Source organism: Schistocerca americana, chromosome 5, assembly GCF_021461395.2.
Source record: "Schistocerca americana isolate TAMUIC-IGC-003095 chromosome 5, iqSchAmer2.1, whole genome shotgun sequence".
Taxonomy (NCBI): domain Eukaryota; kingdom Metazoa; phylum Arthropoda; class Insecta; order Orthoptera; family Acrididae; genus Schistocerca; species Schistocerca americana.
Window position 1 is genome coordinate 482,381,117 of NC_060123.1, and position 18,562 is coordinate 482,399,678.

Here is an 18,562-nt window from a genome sequence, read left to right on the forward strand (position 1 = left end):
TGTAGTTCCTCCCAAGCAATAAGTTTTTTTGATTTTATTGCTGTAATCCTAGTTCCTAATCCAGATTTGCAAGACAGTCCTCTATTCCAATGTCATTCTGCTGCACAAAAGAACAAGTTTCGTAAAACAACATTGCTTAAGCATGTGAGCAACATTCACACAAACCCCTCCCACAACAACAACCACCACCACCACCACCAGCAGTAGCACCACCACCACCACCACCACCACCACCACCACCACCACCACCACCACCCTGCCATGATAAATCTTTGTGAGCGAATTCCCCAGTGTTGTGTAAGGTCAAAAGCAGTTGAACTGCTAAATTGCAGGAAAGCATCATCTTCTGCTTGACTTTGTCAGTAGTAGTTAAAAATAGTTTTGTGTGTTCACTTGTAATAAAAGCTGAACTTATGAGGCATCAAGCTTGGTGCATGGAGGATTGCTGTGCCATTGTCAGTACTGTTGCTGTGATATAATGCAGTGTTTATCAGTTGTTCATATGAATGATTTGTAGTGTCAACAGTTTCATGAACATACCCATTTGGTCCCATTTGCATCAAATTTCAAGTCACCAAATTGTTAAATGCTTTCATGGGACAAGCACACACGTCGTGGCTTTCTCTGCACTGTGCCATCAAAAGTCTGTTCCTTGGGCTGTTTGAGTTAGCACAGTGGTGGCTACTCTGTTCTTACAGAGGACCAAGATACCTTTTCAGTTCTGTCATGCTCTTTGTATTGTCATTTTTAGTTCCCTTATGTTAAAAAATCTGTCAACTTTAAATAGTCTTTGTGTTGATGTTTTGATGCATGGGTTCTGGGCCAACTCTTATTCTTAACTTACATAAAAGATATTCCAGTGACTTTAAAGGGTAATTCAAAAACTATAATGTTAACTGCTGACTCAGGTGCACTTATCAAGGATTCTATCTCAGTCATCAAAGATACAGCTCAGATGATATCCGAAGACTTCTGTAAGTGGTTCACAGCTAGCAGTTTATCTTAAATCTCGCAGACTCATGTTACGCAATTTAAAACAAACAATAATGACAAATTCTTACTAAAACTAGATATTAATGAGACAAGGCTTATTTTGCATATTTTCACTCCTTGCTGTCATATGAAATTATTTTTTGGGGCAGTGCATCTAAAGTGAATAAGTGTTTATTCGCAGAAGTAAGCAGCAAGAATATTGTGTAAAGTAGATAACCATACATCTTGCAGAAACCTTTTGAGGGGTTTTGAAATTCTCTCTCACTTGTCAATACATTACTCTTCACTGGTTTTTGTTGCTGATAATAAAAATCAGTTTGAACTGAACTGTGATGTACAAAGTCACATTAGAAGACACAAAGTTAATTTTCATGTAAACATTGCCTCTTTATAGTGGATTTTTGCGCTTGGATGTATAGATGTTTGAAAACCTTCCATGTAGAATAAAGTGAGAAATTTGGAATCGCAAACAGTTCAAAAGAAAGTAAAATAAACATGAATATCATATTTACCTGACTGTATGTCGACCTTGAATACAAAATGACGTTCACTTTTTTTAAGATCAGTAGCAACTTTAGCACTGTTGCTGAACATCATTTTTTGTGCCTTAATTTGAGTGATCTGTGCAAACATATTTGTTTAAATTAGTTAGTCGCCTGTAGAAATGTATACTACTTAGATGTTTATAAAATGCAAAGTATATGGAGTGTAATCCCATGGTTGGCAGCACGACAAAATGTTCTGCACACTAGCCACTCCACTTCCCATACTCTTCATACTGCTTGGCCAGGCTGGTGCCACTACCGCCCCTACCACCCTTCTGAAATTGTCAATTCTGTGCATGTTGGCAACATAAGCGTAACCTGTGAGTGTAAGATGACTTTATATTTTTCAGATGATGAATTTGGGGAGAAATTACTACCTGTAGCAGGGCAATCTACATTAAGGGGGGGTAGGACGTCAAACGGGCCGACTTCGAGCAGGAGAGGCACCACAGGACATTTTAATTTCCACTGTCTATACTTTTACAAATAAATTCATAAAACTTTGTCAGCATGACCAGGAAGGATTCAGAATTCACACTCATAGCAGTGGGAGTTCGAAAACATAACAAAGTAATTTTTTTTACATGTGAAATTTCATCATCGTCTAATGGCAGCATTTGTTGCTATAGGTACACTTTTCTTCATAAGTAAGAGAGATGGTTCGATGAATTTTGCACAGCATACAAACCATACTTAAAGGTGTATGAAACTCTAGAATTTTCCAAATCTGTTAAAAACTGTGGTAAAAATTGAGGTAATTAACTACAAAATTTGTGTTTTTTCTAAACATGAAGTTTAAAATACAACAGCTCATTCGTTTTTTCATAAATTAAATAAATTCTAGAGTTTCAGACACCTGTAAGTATGGTATGTATGCTGTGCAAAATTCATCGAAGAATCTGTCCAACTTTTGAAGAAAAGTGTACCTATAGCAACAAATGCAGCCATTAGTAAGTGAAAAAATGATGAAATTTCACATGTAAAAAAAAAAAAAAATTATTATTTTGTTATGTCTTCGAACTTCCACCCCAATGAGTGTGAATCCGGAATCCTTCCTGGTGATGCTGACAAAGTTTTATGAATTTATTTGTAAAAGTATAGACACTGGAAATTAAAATGTCCTGTGATGCCTCTCCTGCTCCAAGTTGGCCCGTTTGACGTCCTACCCCCCTTAATTCATAAGCCACAATGTAGAAATTTACTAAATATCTAGTTTAAGGATTGAAAGTATCTGTTAATGGCATGACAAGTAGCTGTGTTCGTTGTAAAGCTGCATGACAAGTAGTAAGGTACTATAAATAGGACACAGAATTTAGCACTGTAGGTAAACATTAACTTTGAAAAGTACCGCTCTAGTCAGTAAATATTAAACCACCAATAGCAGCTAAACAACAGCTATGTAGTATAAGTGAGGAGGAAGCAGTTTTATTCAAAGTAGCAATTTTTTTTCTAATGTACTTGATTAAATTAAGCTGGCATAAGCATGAATAGCATCAAGCAATAGTGTGGTAATGTATTGTTAACATGTTATTGAGGTAGTTTTTGTGAACTGCTTGACTTTTGTTAATGTATACCTTGACTAATCCACATTCGTGAAAGCTCTCCTCCTTGATGGGATCTACAGAACACAATGAAGGACTAACTGAATATTTGAATGCATTTGAAATTTTCTCTGTGATTAAGAAAATTCATTTCTTGCTGGCTGCTAGACTAGCAGTCCCATCACATTTGCAATTTCTGCTATAGTCAGATCCACTTTCAACTTATCTTCCATAATCAGATGCATTGTTGTTGACTTGTGTAAGTTTTTGTGATATGCCAATGGCTACTGGATCTTTTGCAGCCTTAACAGCCCCCTATTAATTACCATTTAGGTACTGTTTGCTGATCAGTATTTGACATACTAGACTACAATACACCAACAGTGTCTCAGTGTATTTTGCATCTGTATCTTTTGATTTCATTATGCAGCCAAGATCTTCATAATTTTAACAAAATGGTTCAAATGGCTCTGAGCACTATGGGACTTAACTTCTGAGGTCATTAGTCCCCTAGAACTTAGAACTACTTAAACCTAACTAACCTAAGGACAGCACACACATCCATGTCCGAGGCAGGATTCGAACCTGCGACCATAGCAGTCGGGCGGTTCCAGACTGTAGCGCCTAGAACCGCTCGGCCACTCCGGCCAGCTAATTTTAACAACATTGTTATGAAAAGGATAGATTACTACCCACCACATAGAGAAAGCACAGAGTCACAGACAGGGACAATGAAAAAAGTGCCAAATATTCAAGCTTTCTGCTGAAAAGTTGTCTTCAGAAATATAAAAAAATCTCTCTCTCTCCCTCTCTCTCTCTCCCTCTCTCTCCCCCCCCCCCCCCCCTCTCTCTCTCTCTCTCTCTCTCTCTCTCTCTCTCTCTCTCTCTCTCACACACACACACACACACACACACACACACACACACACACATTCACGACCACACTCTGCGGCCGCTATGGCTCGACTTGAAAAAGAGGAAATATATAGACTGCTCAGATGGCAGATAGTAAATAACTAAGCAGCAGATATCAATATTTGTCTGTGGGACAAATGTTTGTCCCTTCTACGATACAAGAATTTAAATAGAAAGTAGCTAATGGGAAGCCAGTAGATACTAAGGGGACTAGAATGGTTGACATTGTACTGTAGTAAAATGTACAGACCAAACGCAGATCACCTGTTTTGTAATTGCTTATACCATGAAGGTGGATGATAAAAATGCTCCGTGTAAGACACTTCTTCTTTTCTTTTGTGCAGTGTCTTCTACTTTGACTCTTAGATGACTTAATCCTTGAGTTGCACCCAGAACCTATGCTTATGAAAATTTATGTCTGTGCCTTTGAGCTGCACTGAAGTGCTGGTGAGTGCATAGGGATGAGGTGGAGAGAGGGTAGGGCAGCTATGTGCAGTCGGGATGTTAGACAGAGGGCAGGGGAGAGGTGAGAGAGGAGGGGAGGGCAGGAAAGGAATGGGTGGTCAAGATCTCTTGGCCATAGTTCAACAATGACCATTCGTGTAAACAGACAGGTTGTTAGTTGTGATGCCCACTTAGAAAGGAGCACAGTTGTTGCAGCTTAGTTTGTAGAGCACAAGGCTGCTTTCACAGGTAGTGCTGCCAAGGCCCTATTCGAGTCTCTTCCCAACCTCTTGCCTCATAGCTCGTATCCCTGAAATAAACCTAGATGCAAGCCCTCCCACTACCACCTACTCCTGTCCTATTACAGACATCTCCTACCCTATCAGAGGCAGTGTTATCTGTGAAAGGAGCCGTGTGATGGACAATCTTAGCTACAACTATTGTTCTGCTTTCTAAGTGGGCATGACAACTAACAAGCTGTCTATCCACATGAATGGCCATTGCCAAACTGTGGCCTCTTCAGCTGGACCACTGGGTTGCTCAGCGTGCTGCCCAACATGATGTGTGTCACTTCAATGATCGCTTCACAGCATGTGCCATCTGAATCCTATGTAGCAACATGAGCTTTTCTGAACTGTACAGTTGGGAACTCTCCCTGCAATATGTCCTATATTCCTGTAACCCCCCTGCTCTCAATCTTCGCTAGTCCCTATCCGTCACCTACCTGTCCACTCCTTTGGTCACATTTTAGCACAACAGAGCCTCTTATTCTGCCAACACATACAGTCTCTTTCCTCTTCTGTACTTCTCTCCTTTTCCTGGCTCTCCCTGCCCCCCTTCCGCCCTTAGTGTCAAACTTCCCGACTGCACCTAGCAGTTCTACCCTGTCTGCAGCATGTCTCCCCATGATCCCACAATCAGCTCTTTGCCATCCCCTGATATTCTGCACCCCTCCCTCCCCCCCCCCCTTCACACCATATGCCGCCTCCTTACCCCCCCCCCCCTCCCCCCCACCATCCATGCAAGATTGGGTGCGGTCACAGTCTGCAATCTGGCCACAGTAGCTGGAGACAGTGGTTTTTTTGTGTGTGTGTGTGTGTGTGAGTGAGTGAGTGAGTGAGTGAGTGAGAGAGAGAGAGAGAGACTGTCGGTCACTAGACATCTCCTCTGTGTGCTGAATCACTCTACCCGTTTCATAATATTGTTGTTATGCAATGCTGGAATTTCCGTTGTTTGTTTATGTGTGACAAGATACATAATACACTCACTCCAAAAGAGACATGATAAGAGTGTTTATTTCAAAAGGACATGTGTCTATTGTTTTTGTGACTCGTGCTTTGATTTAAATCTGTGTTTCAACTTGTATGTGTTAAAAATTAGTGACGTCATTCCTGTGTTGGTATTCATTCTTTTACAGACTGTTAGATAATGTATTTTAGTTGATTGGAAGTTAAAAGTGTGGCATAATTTCCATTCAGCTCTGTCTTTACAAAGCTAAAGATTTATCAGTACCCCTTTAGCAATGTGGGGTAGTATGGTGTCAGTACTATTATTATTTATGATGGAAAAAATTTTGCAACATTTGGAGAAGTCGTAATGTTTTACGTCTTCTGCCTAGATTTCCTGGTTCCGGCTGAAGTTAGAATGAAGAGAGCTAGCAGGACTCTGCAGGTAATCAAATTTTTGCTCAGAGACTTGCAACAATTTCTTCATTCATTGTTTTACCAAAGTCTCTAAAGTTTTCATTGTGGCTATGTACTTGATTTCATTGTATCTGATAGTTTCACATTTCATTATTGCTTTTTGTTTTGTTCACTGAATGACAATTTAAAGACAAACATCCTACTTATCATGCAGAAATTGTAATGATTTTAACTAAGAGAAAGAAAAGAAAATTATTTTATTTTACTTCATAAGTAACAATTCTACATGCCCTGTGCTGATTTTCTCAATTTTCTGTGCATGTTATGTAGAATGAACTGTCCCTTATACGGGGTAGGGGTGCTGAAATGTCAGCAAGAAAAGCAAGCAAAGAAAACATTTCCTCTCAAGATGATGATGATGATGAGGTCTGTACAACATATTTTTCTTTATCTCATTTCAGATTTTTGTGTTAAAAATCTGTCGTCTCCCCATATGTACTACTTTCCCACCTTTTTTTAATCTCAGATGTGTGGCATTTATGTTTTGTATGTAGATTTGTGTGTCTGTGATTGTTGTTAACAGAACATTAGTATTTTACAAGACATAAGTCGCAGTGAGTATAAGAAGTCTTAATGTTTGTGTGGTATGTTGTTTGAGAATTGGATGTAGCGGGTAGACAAGTGATTGTTATTAGCTATGACTGATTGCTTCTTTAAGATATGTGAGTAGAAAACTTGTTACGAATTTCACTGCTTCTTTCTAGTGCATTGTTGTATCAGATGAGGAGAATGATTGGGTTCCAGCTTCTCCAATCCCTAAAGCCATTTCTAGGCTAAAATTGAAACAAAAACCTGTACAGGGTATATCATCTGATGCCAATAATTCTTCAGCAGATGTAAAGAAAGATGATGATATTGAAGTCTTGAAAACAGTGAAATCAAAGAATGATTGCCGTAAGTAGACTTAATTTTTATTTTGCATATTTCAGTAACTTTATCCTAGAAATTTACTGCTGACAAACATGCAAATAAATAGTTCACTACTGATACATTCTAACTCACTCCCCACTGATCTCCCTGCTCCCCCTCCCTGTCATGGTAGTTTATACACTATGTGATTGAAAGTATCCAGATACCTGGCTGAAAATGACTTAAAAGTTCGTGGCATCCTCCATCGGTAATGCTGGAATTCAATATGGTGTTGGCCCACCCTTAGCCTTGATGACAGCTTCCAGTCTTGCAGGCATATGTTCAATCAGGTAATGGAAGGTTTCTTGGGGAATGGCAGCCCATTCTTCATGAAGTGCTGCACTGGGGAGAGGTATCGATGTCGGTTGGTGAGGCATGGCACAAAGTCAGCATTCCAAAACATCCCAAAGGTGTTCTGTAGGATTCAGGTCAGGAGTCTGTGCGGACCAGTCTATTACAGGGATTTATTGCCGTGTAACCACTCTGCCACAGGCTGTGCATTATGAACAGATGCTCGATTGTGCTGAAAGAGGCAATAATCATCTCCGAATTGCTTTTCAAGAGTGGGAAGCAAAAAGGTGCTTAAAACGTCAGTGTAGGTCTGGGCTGTGATAGTAGGCGATGTAGGAAATGATCCCACTGACCATTTAGCTAAACATGCAACTACAGGAGATCAATTTGATGTCGGTATATCAGGCACAGACCTAAGATTACAACTTTGACCCAATATATTGAGGCTCTGGGAATTGGAAAGGCAGGCTACTAAAACCCAAAACCAATTGTGAGTGATTAAAGGGTCCATGTAGGTGTGGCATGTATCTTTCCAGATCTCTGTGGATGATGTGACAGCCACTACCAAAGTGTTGCATTTCCTGAGGGAGAGTGGATTTTACACTAACCTATAATACTCTTCCAGTTCCAGTGCTAGGAGTATTTGTGGGGGCAAGAGCCTCCCCGTGCATCAGGTACCCACCAAGCGACCACCTTGTTGTGCTTTTAGACCCTCTTATGCGAGATGCTGCTGGAGTTATTGCTATTTTCTTTTACCTTTTGTGTTACGACTACTGTCATGACCTTTTAAACTCTTCGGCTTGCTTATATAGCTCGAGCCAAGTCCCCATTTTTTTCACTTTTTACCTCCTTACATGTTACTCTCATGATGAGGAGTGTAGTCCCTTCAAACACACAATATTCATCACATCATCATATCACATATACAACTTTCTTCGAAGTATTAGCAATTATTAAATTGCGCTCTGTACAAAATTCTATCAGGTCTCTTCTGCTTTCATTCCTCCCTCTCAGTCCTCGTTCTCCTATTTTTCTTTCCGATCTTTGTTGTACTGTCAAATTCCAGTCTCTCCATCACAGTTAAATTTTCTTCACCTGTAACTATTTTGAGTAATTTCTTTTATCTCATCATACATTCTTCTGGTTGCTTCTTCCTCTGCCGAGCCAATAGACATGAAGCCAACACACGCCACAGTAATAAAAGTTTAAATACTCATCGTATTGTCTTTAACACTCTGAAGTCCAGCCACTTAGAAAAACTTTGGATCCAGAAAACCAAGCATTTATGTTATAATTACTCACACAATTGCCTTTGATACCTCTTAAAGGGGCACACTAAAAAAGTCAAAGATAGTTTATTTATTGTTTTTAAATCTGTACCAGGTTGCAAATTTTACAGTTACAATGACAGAAAATGTAATTGTCCTTCCAACACTTAAGCAATTTTATAGGTAATTGGCTTTTATGTGGAAAGTTCTGAAGTGTTCTGGCATGCAGAGAAGCATGTTGCAATTGGCAATGTCAACTTGTTTCGTTCCTGCTTGCTTTGCTGGTAGATTCTTTAAGTCTTCCCTGAACAAATCTGCAAAACGCATGTTGAATACTGCTATGTTATAAGATTCGTATGTAAAAAAGAAGACAAGATGGAACACGAGTAAAGCAGAACTAAAATGTAACTATGGCAGCAGTATTTGTAGCAACAATGTAAGTGACAAAAGTCATAACAGACTACAGCTTACCTAGCTATGAATCTTCTTCCAACTGTTCCCACTCAGATCCAGAATAATTGATTCTTTCTCTTGAGCTTCCAGAATTTCTTGCTCAACAAATGTGGGTGCACACACGCGCGCGCGCGCCCACACACACACACACACACACACACACACACACACACAATGCTGAAAAAGAGGTAGTGCTTGAAAGCTAGGGTGAATGCTATTTCTGTGCTCCATGCATTGATCTACTATAGGTGAGTGGTTACCTTTTCCTTACTTAAAATAAATCTAATATTCTCATTTCCTTTATTCTCTAGGCAGTGCATTGTAGATTATTAAAAGTTCAGATAGCAGGGTTTTCAATGATTGTGCTTTCTGTGTACGGTTTTTCTTTACGAAAATTGTTCTGGCTTCTGTAGTTTCATAATTGTGAATTTAGCTGTTTAGTGGTAAAAAACCAGAATCCGGTTGGAAAGCGTGTGTTTTCTTTGCTGAAGAAAGTTTTGGCCGAAAGCTATAATTTGTAACAGTCTTTTCGTTGTTCCTGTGTGCAAATCAACTGGTCATCTTTATGGTGAGTAGCAATCTCCTTGGCCTGCATCAGTACTTTCTTTGGGGTGAGGGTTCGATACCCCTGGCTTTGATGGTATGGATGTGTTAAGTGAATGGAAGACAAGAGAATACCAAGAGAGATACGTGAAATAGAAGGGAAGGGGAAAAGACCAAAAGGAAGAGTTACAACCAAGTAGCTGAAAGGGGTGAAGAACTGCTTGCAAAATAAAGGTGAAGACAGGATCAAGGTGGAGAGGGAGGAATGGTGTATAAAGACAGAAGACAATGGAAGTGCTTGTGTTCCAAAGAGACTCCAGTAAAGAAGACATTGAATACTTATACAATTCTATCTCTGTTATAGCTACAACATCAGTTGCCATCTTAACTGATGAAAAAGTGTGTTACCTCCCCTCCCCATACTATCATAGTTTTGAACTGTTTCTCATGCCAATTCTTCATTTATCTCCTCACCATACTCTGACATTTTGTGCCAGTTTTAATTCAGTATATTCTATATTTTCCTTTTATTGATAGGTTGAAACTCCCTTCTTTTCTTTGTAGCTACTATTGTTCCATTTGATATTTTTTTTTCCTTTTTGTTTGCTCTCTTTGTATCAGTATCATCTTATTCTGTTTCCACTAGTACCTTTCCGGAATGAGATTTTTGCTCTGCAGCGGAGTGTGCACTGATATGAAACTTCCTGGCAGATCAAAACTATGTGCCAGACCGAGACTCAAACTCAGGACGTTTGCCTTTCGCACGCAAGTGCTCTACCGGCCCGAGTCTCAGCCCGGTACAAAGTTTTAATCTGCCAGGAAGTTTCACTAGTAACTTTGTTAAATAATTGCCTCTTTCGTGTATGCTTGTCCCTTTCACGTATGTCTGTACAGTTTTCATTATCTGAGATGGAGAGCTTGTTGCTTGATCAAGTCTGGTAGCTACATTTATTCTTAAGTAAATTCACAGTCTTCATTTATCATGCTGATAAGTCTGTTACTCTCTAGCTTAGTATGTGCATATTCTCTGTGACTTACGAATTTAATAACTTGAAATTCTTGTACAGTTTCCTCATGGTTTGATAAAATATAATCAATTTTTAGTTCCATTTGGTCTTTGCCTATTCCATTTTGTATTTGTTTTCTTGTGGAAGAATGTGTCAAAGCAAGCATGTTTTCAGCAATTGCTACAAATGCATTACCTTGGTCATTTCTGGTATCAGATGTGAAATTACCTTTAAGCAGTGCTCATCAATTTTTTCCCTACTTTCGCTTTAAAATTCCCCATTATCATCTCATAGTGGAATTTGTTTTCATTGATCAACTTTTATAACTCTTTGTAGGCCTCTCTTCCAAGACTGGAACCTCTATTTCTCAATCAAGTAGCTCCTCAGTTTGCCTCACAAAGGCTCAGTGCACCCTGGTCTCAGAAACTGACATACGGCCTTGAGAACAGTGTCCAGACCACGTGCCCCTCCATATTCTCATCCAGTGAAGCCTATGGGCTGAGGATGACACGGTGGCCGGTGGTACCGTTGAGCCTTCATGGCCTGTTCGGGAGAAGTTTTTTTTTAGACCTCTTTTACTTTATCAGAACACAAGGACAGTGGTGCATAGACTTGAAGGTTTTCCTTGAAATGTCTGTTCTTTATTTTTTAAACTTAAGTTACTATGCCATCTGAGAAGCTGCGAATATTTATAATATCCTTTTTAATTTTTATCTTTACAGTAAATGATACATTTGATTTTCCTCCCTGCTCTATTCGTCTGAGTAACATTTTACTGTACTTCAATTCAGTGTGATTTTTTCACTAAACTACTCGTAACTCAACTGTATCGCATTTGATCTTATGTAACTCTTCTTTTAAGTCAACTATCCCATGTTCAGATCCAAGAGCTCTACAGCTGTTTTACAGTCCACCGACACTGTTGAGTTTGAGAGGCTAATTGTTGTCAGTAATATCTTTATTTCTTGTGCACTCGTGGTATAACAAGTTATTTAAGCTTTGAAGCTTTTCTGTTGATGTACAGTACCTTGCACTTGACACAACACATTGAGAAAGTTGCAGTTGTGTACCTCGGTATTGAAAACTATGGATAAGATCATTCACATGCAGAAAACAAATGCAACTGGGAAATAATTACTCAGAACTGTAGCCTACTGTATTGTAAATTAGTCTGTAGTATCTATATGATGGTACAACATTTCCTCACTAGGTGGTAGGGCAGACTAGAGTGAGTCATGGACATGGAGGACTTGTTTCAAATGATTATTTTCAATATTTTAATAAATGTAAAATTTCCTCATTCTTATTAGCCAAATGATGGGTTGAGCACAGAAACGCATTTACTTTTTAGCTTAGTATATGCTTCTGTGCTCCATGCATTGATCTGCTATAGGCGAGTGGTTGCCTTTTCTGTATTTTACATATTGTTCCATCCAGGAATTTCCATTATCATCAGCTTAACTCCTTTTTATAAGCTGATCAATTGTCAATTATGAAAATTGCACAAAAGCACGTAGAGTTTACCTGTAAGAAGTTGATGCTTCACCAAATTAGCCAGCCTAAAGATTGAATATTTAAGTCCAATTTTTGCAGTACTCGGCACTTCACTTTCGTCTAACATGGAAGTGGTACGAGGGGCATTTGAAAAGTCTGTGCAAAAATAAAAACTACTTACATGTTTGGGGTGAACCTGTTTTGTTTTTCGACAAAGTCTCCTTTTAGACTTGTGCACTTAGTCCATTGCTTTCTAATTTGTTGATCCCTTCTGAATAATAGGAGTTGTCCAAGTCTGCAAAATAGCTATTAGTTGCTGCACTAACCTCCTCGTTTGAATAAAATCTGTGTCCCACCAGCCATTTCTTCAAATTGGGGAACAAATAGTAGTCTGAGGGAGCCAAGCCTAGAGAATAGGGGGGATGTGAAACAAGTTGGAATTCTATTTCCATTAATTTTGCGGCCACAAGTGCTGAGGTGTGTGCTGGTGTATTGTCGTGTTGGAAAAGAACATTTTTGTGGTCCAATTTCCGGTATTTTTCTTGCAGCTCAGTTGTCATACAGTCCAGTAACGATGAATAATATGCACCTGTAATAGTTTTACCCTTTTCCAGATAGTTGATGAGGATTATCCCTTGCGAATCCCAAAAGACTGTCGCCATAACCTTTCTGGCCAAAGGAATGGTCTTTGCCGTTTTTGTTGCAGATTCTCCCTCGATAACCCATTGTTTAGATTTTCGTATGGTCTCAGGTGTATAGTAATGTATGCATGTTTCATCCACAGTGACGAAACGACGTTTAAAATCCTGCGGATTCTTCCTGAACAACTGCAAACCATTCTTGCAACACTTCCTACAATTCCATTTTTGCTCAAGCGTGAGCAATTGTGGAACAAATCTTGTGGATAGCATTCTCATGTACAAATGTGTACGCAAAATATTATGTACTCATTCATTTGAAATGCCCACAGCACTCCAGTCTCACGTACCTTAACTCTTCTGTCATCCATCACCATATTGTGGATTTTCTCAATGATTTCTGGAGTCGTAACCGCCACAGGGCGTCTACATCGTTCAGCATCACTTGTACTCATATGGTCACTCTGAAAATTTTGAAACTGCTTATAAACTTCTAATCAAAGGTGCAGAGTCACCTTAATGTTTATCAAGCTGCTCTTTAGTCTCCTGAGGCGTTTTGCCTTCATAAAGTAATGTTTAATCAGCACACGAAATTCTTTTTTGACCATTTTTTGACAATCACTTGACTTCCTTGATTCATACAAATGCCAAACACAAAAAAATAGACCAATATGGCTGAAACTTGGTGTGCATTCTTTCCAAAGGTGCTGACTAAACTGATAATGCCGTTTAGACTCTGTGGGTCCTGTAACTTCAATCTCTCCCACAGGGAGAGAGTAGGGGGGGGGGGAGAATCAGGCAGAGGGGGGGATGGACAGCTTTTATGTTGACAAGTCTTATAAAGTGTTGCTGCAGATAACAATGAATAAAACTTTATCACCACTTCAGCATGGCATGTGCACTCAGAAAGAGAGCAGTTATTGCCACCCCTATTACTCCCAGCAGGATGCCTGGAAAGACACAAAATCTCATTTGCTGCATGCAGTTGGTGGAGGTAAATGTGAGGAGTGGATCAAAACAGAGCTGCCTGCTGATAATACACACACTACAGTAATATCTTCTAGTATGCATAATATCTTCTAGTATGCAATAATTTTGAGGTAGTTATTGCATCTCATGTAGATAAGAATGTGTAACACAGTGCTTTTTTTACTGTTATAATTTAAAATTATTATTTATTTTCTTGTTATAGCCTTGCATTTTTCAACTCCAAGAGAGGGACTATCTATAATTAATAAAAGATTTTTTCCATCTGTGAGAAGAGAAGCTAGCATCCAGTTTAGACAACATCCTGTGAAGATGAAGGAATCGCATAACAGCAAACCGAAAAAGAGATCTGCACTTGATGAGGTAAAATTGGTGACTGAAGGAAATTTAAGTAAATAAGTAGCCTCTAGGATCAAAACATCATGCGTTGTAATTTTTTTGGCCACTGATAGAATCAGAACATCACAGTAGTTAAAATATATGGGCAAATTTTGATGCTTTAATATGCTTCTTACATTGTGTGGCAAAGTTTGTGTGTGTGTGTGTGTGTGTGTGTGTGTGTGTGTGTGTGTGTGTGTGTGTGTGTTTCGACACTACACCGGATCTCTGAAGTACTTGGTTGTACATGGTTTTCAGAAATTTATATTACAAACTTCTAGGACCTGTTGAGGGGAGAAGTACATAATACTTTAAACGGGAATCCATGCCAAGAAAAATGCAGTTTCCATTCTGTAACAGTTTCAGTTGAGATGTGTAATGCGTCCAAGTTTGCTGAGGGAAGAAGAAAAGTCTCAAGAGTTGATTGTCCTGGTATGCAATAGGATAGACAAGATGACGTGCTATGCCAGACGACCATCTCATGTCGCTTAATGTCTGCATTGCTGCGAGACCTATTCAGTGCCTATGCATCTCTGATACAGTAAACATGTTTTCAGAATACACAGACATGCCCCTTGTATTTGGCAAAGCTCGAGGTAATGGAAGAGCTGCTAGTCGTCTGCATGATAAACATACAAACTTTTTTCTCAAATTATGCACAAATTATGAAGTTTATTTTGAACAGTTGCCTTCACTATAAGGAGGCAGGACTACTATGCTCCAGCACAATGCCACATGCTGAGATTTGAAGATGATGTACTGCATCACACATTGAAGAGAATGTGTCAACGAGTACTCGAACAATTGCGCGTGCAACGGGTGTTAGTCACAGTATCATCTGGGATGTTCTGTGTGAGCAACAGTTACATCCATACCACTTGTAAAGGTTACACACTATGGGTCCAGCCAAATTTCCACAACACATTGCCTACTGTACGTGGTTCCTACACCACTGACCGAGCGAGGTGGCACAGTGGTTAGACACTGGACTCGCATTCGGAAGGACGACGGTTCAATCCCGCGTCCGGCCATCCTGATTTAGGTTTTCCGTGATTTCCCTAAATCAGTCCAGGCAAATGCCGGGATGGTTCCTCTGAAAGGGCACGGCCGACTTCCTTCCCCATCCTTCCCTAATCCGAAGAGACCGATGACCACGCTGTCTGGTCTCCTTCCCCAAAAACCAACCAACCAACCAACCCTACACCACTGCTTTGACACACCACTGTTTCCACATAAAGGTCTGTTCAAAAATGAGTGTAAGTTCACTAGGGTGTTTTGAATTTGTGAAACAGCCATGTCCGGCCAGACTAAAACCCTCATGCCATGCATGTTCAGTGATTTGAGACCAGTTTGGTATTAACGTGTGGACTGGTATTCTGGATGGTCATGTGGTGGGGCCATACCTCCTTCCACTCCAACTAACTGGTCGTGCATACCTGATCTTTCTACAAGATGTATTGGGCCCATTATTGGAAGCTGTGCCTCTGAATGTCCATCAATAAATGTGGTTTCAACTTGGTGGTGCACTACCTCACTTCACATGTGCGGTTCAGAGACATGTCAATAGATGATATGGTGAAAGGTGGATAGTTTGATGTGATCCAGTCACATGGTTGCTGCAGTCACCAGATTTAACTCCTTTGGGCTACTTCTTGTGACGTCGTGTACAAAATGTAGAGACAGAGGAAGATATACTGGCACAAGTACTGGCTGCTGCACTATATATTGAAGAGACGCCAGGTAGGGTGGAGTATGTGTACGAGAACATGCTTCGTAGGTACACTGTGTGTAATGATGTTGGTGAACACCACATCTGTTGTAATACATCAGTACTGTTCTGTATGAACAGTGTGGTGGCTTCTTTTTTGTTTTGGGATAATGTAAACACGGAATGTTTAAGTGTTAGTACAAACAAGTGGATGTTTCGTTGTATTTCCTTTCAAATTGTTACCTAATAATTATACTGTGTTATGCATAATTCAGTTCCTCAGGCAGAAGTGGATGAGTTTAACATCTGAACTGAACCCGATGTAGAATGGAAACAGTATGTTTCTGTACACAGGTCCCTATTCACAATATTATGTACTCACTCCCCTGTACAGGTCATACATGTTCATAATGGATATTTCTGAATGCCCAGTAGATTTAGTTGTACATATGAGCACTTGGTTATTCTATGATATGATGGATACTTTTTTGCACCAGTTTTTGTTAATTGCTTTGCGACTGTGATGCATTTATTTATCCTTGCATAGTTGCAAAACTTAATTTAGTTCAATGGTTTTAACCCCTGTTGTAAAAGATATTTGTACTCTTTAACATTAGTTATTAATAAAGTTTTTAATGTCAAGTAATCTACTCAGTCATGTGTGTTTTTATTTGAGAGATATTGTTGCACACCATTTTGAATGTGAAGCTACAAAGTGAGGGAAGTAATTGCTATGCACACTATGCAGGGCGATTGTGTGATGATGTTATAAACTTACAGGGATGATGAAAAAGAGTAAATAATTCAGTTTGAGGTAAGGAGCCCTGGTCAGGAAACTACAGAGTCCAAAGTTATAAGCAAAAATTGTTCTGGTACCACCCCTGACAGTTGAATATATGTACGGGCACTGTTGTTGCTAAGATTGTAACATTGTAACAGAGGCAATCCTAACGAGCACTTAGTAGGTATAGAGGTTGGCATAATAATTCAGCTAATCCATTGCAGATGGTGTACTGCATACTGACATGAGCACTTCTCGTGTACAATGTTTGTAATGCAGTAGACTGCAGTCTTTGTTTACAAGTTCAAGTGCTGACATTGATCAGTTCTAACCAAATGGAGTTGTACTGGTGATGGAACTTGCAGACATGATTTTTATGAATGGGCAAGCAAATGGAAGCATCAGAGAAGTCTAAAGGTTGTATAGGAACTAATATCTGCATAGAAGACATCCGCTCGTACAGTATTTCTGAGATTGTTCCAACGATTAAGTGAAATCAGGCAATTGGTACTGCAGTACAATGACCGAGGAGTATGGTGAACTATGCGGACTCCTGACATAGAGAGTACAGTGCTTGCTCCAGTGGATGAGGTGCCTGCAATGAGAATGTGATCAGTTGCACATGAAATGAATGTATCACTGAGTGCTGTGTGGCAAGTACTACAGCAAATGTAGCTAGACCTGTACTGTTCACAGAAAGGGCATGCTTTGATTCCTGCTGACTTTGGATCTCATGACGTGTTCAGCCAATGGTTTTTGCAGTGCCTTACAGTTAATCCTCAGTTTCCTGCGTACATACTTTTCTCAGGTGAAGCCTGTTTCACCAGGAGAGAATGCTAAATAGTCGCAGTAACCATGTTTGGGCCATTGAGAATCACCACGCTACAGTTGTGACAAGCTATCAACACTTATCATCAGTCAATGTGTGGGCAGGCATAGACAGTGATTACATATTAGGCCTGGTTCTTCTCCTTCCCCACTTAAATGCACCATTGCACACAGTGTTTATCAGAGATGTACCACCCAGGTGGAACATAGTCCACTTGTTATTCATCAACGGGTGTGGTTCCAGCATGCTGGAGCCCCACCTCACTTTGGACTGAGGGTTCATGGACACCTGGATCAGACTTTCCCTGAGAAGTGGATAGGAAGGTAGAACCTGATTTCGTGGTGAGCATGCTCACATAATCTCACCAACTTTATTTCTTCTTGTGGCTCAGGTAAAAAGTCTTATGCTCAAGACCCCTGTCAAGACTGCAGAGGATCTCCTGGCAAGAATTATTGCTATCTACAACATCCTTTGAAACAACACTGGGAATATTAGAATGGGTATGACAGAACTTTATGTGTCAAGGTCATGCCTGCATTGGCACGGGGGACACCATTTTGAACCACTGTGAATGTAGCAGGCTCTCAAAATCAAATAAAGTATTGGTCTGGGCTTTGAATCAACTAATGTTTTTTGGAGGACAACATTTCGGTTTTCAACATTACCTTTACTTGAAAAAGCTGCATTAATATTTACGCGTGGTAACCGTACATGTATGAAACATTTATTGTTAACCTGCTCGAATACAAAAAAACTTAGTAAGATGATAGAATTTAATGCTGTTTCCTCCTGTGTTTCGCAAAATTGTCAAATTTGAATCAGAGCAATAGACTATTGTAGTGGCTAGTTCACAGTTCCTCACATCTCTTGCACTTATGCCTCACAAGTCAATGTCAACTGGTTGTATGATAGTGTACAAAGCACTTCGGTGTATTGGGAAATCTCGAGCCATTTGCAATGCAGGTATCATTTGCCAAGCCCTGCCTTCCGAATTCTTCAAAATAAATATACCTGCATCTATGCTCAGCAGTTTAATCTCTAATCGTAAGATGATCAGTATAAATGTAAGACTACCCCTAGATACTCTACTAAAAAAGCGAGATTGATCTTGGCATCAATAGTTTAATCTGCGCAT

General features: G+C 39.7%; 1 protein-coding gene across 3 annotated transcripts in view; it reads left to right on the forward strand.

Moving 5' to 3' along the window:
• Positions 1-18,562, forward strand: part of LOC124615798 (sentrin-specific protease 1-like) — a 155,553-nt gene that overhangs the window by 38,318 nt on the left and 98,673 nt on the right. For 2 of the 3 annotated variants that reach the window (XM_047143930.1, XM_047143928.1), the window contains 4 exons: positions 6,057-6,109; positions 6,412-6,507; positions 6,846-7,035; positions 13,937-14,094. In XM_047143930.1, coding sequence (XP_046999886.1) covers positions 6,057-6,109; positions 6,412-6,507; positions 6,846-7,035; positions 13,937-14,094 — 497 coding nt within the window. Of the gene's footprint in view, positions 1-6,056; positions 6,110-6,411; positions 6,508-6,843; positions 7,036-13,936; positions 14,095-18,562 lie in introns of all 3 variants that reach the window. The other variant, XM_047143929.1, reaches the window with a different exon arrangement.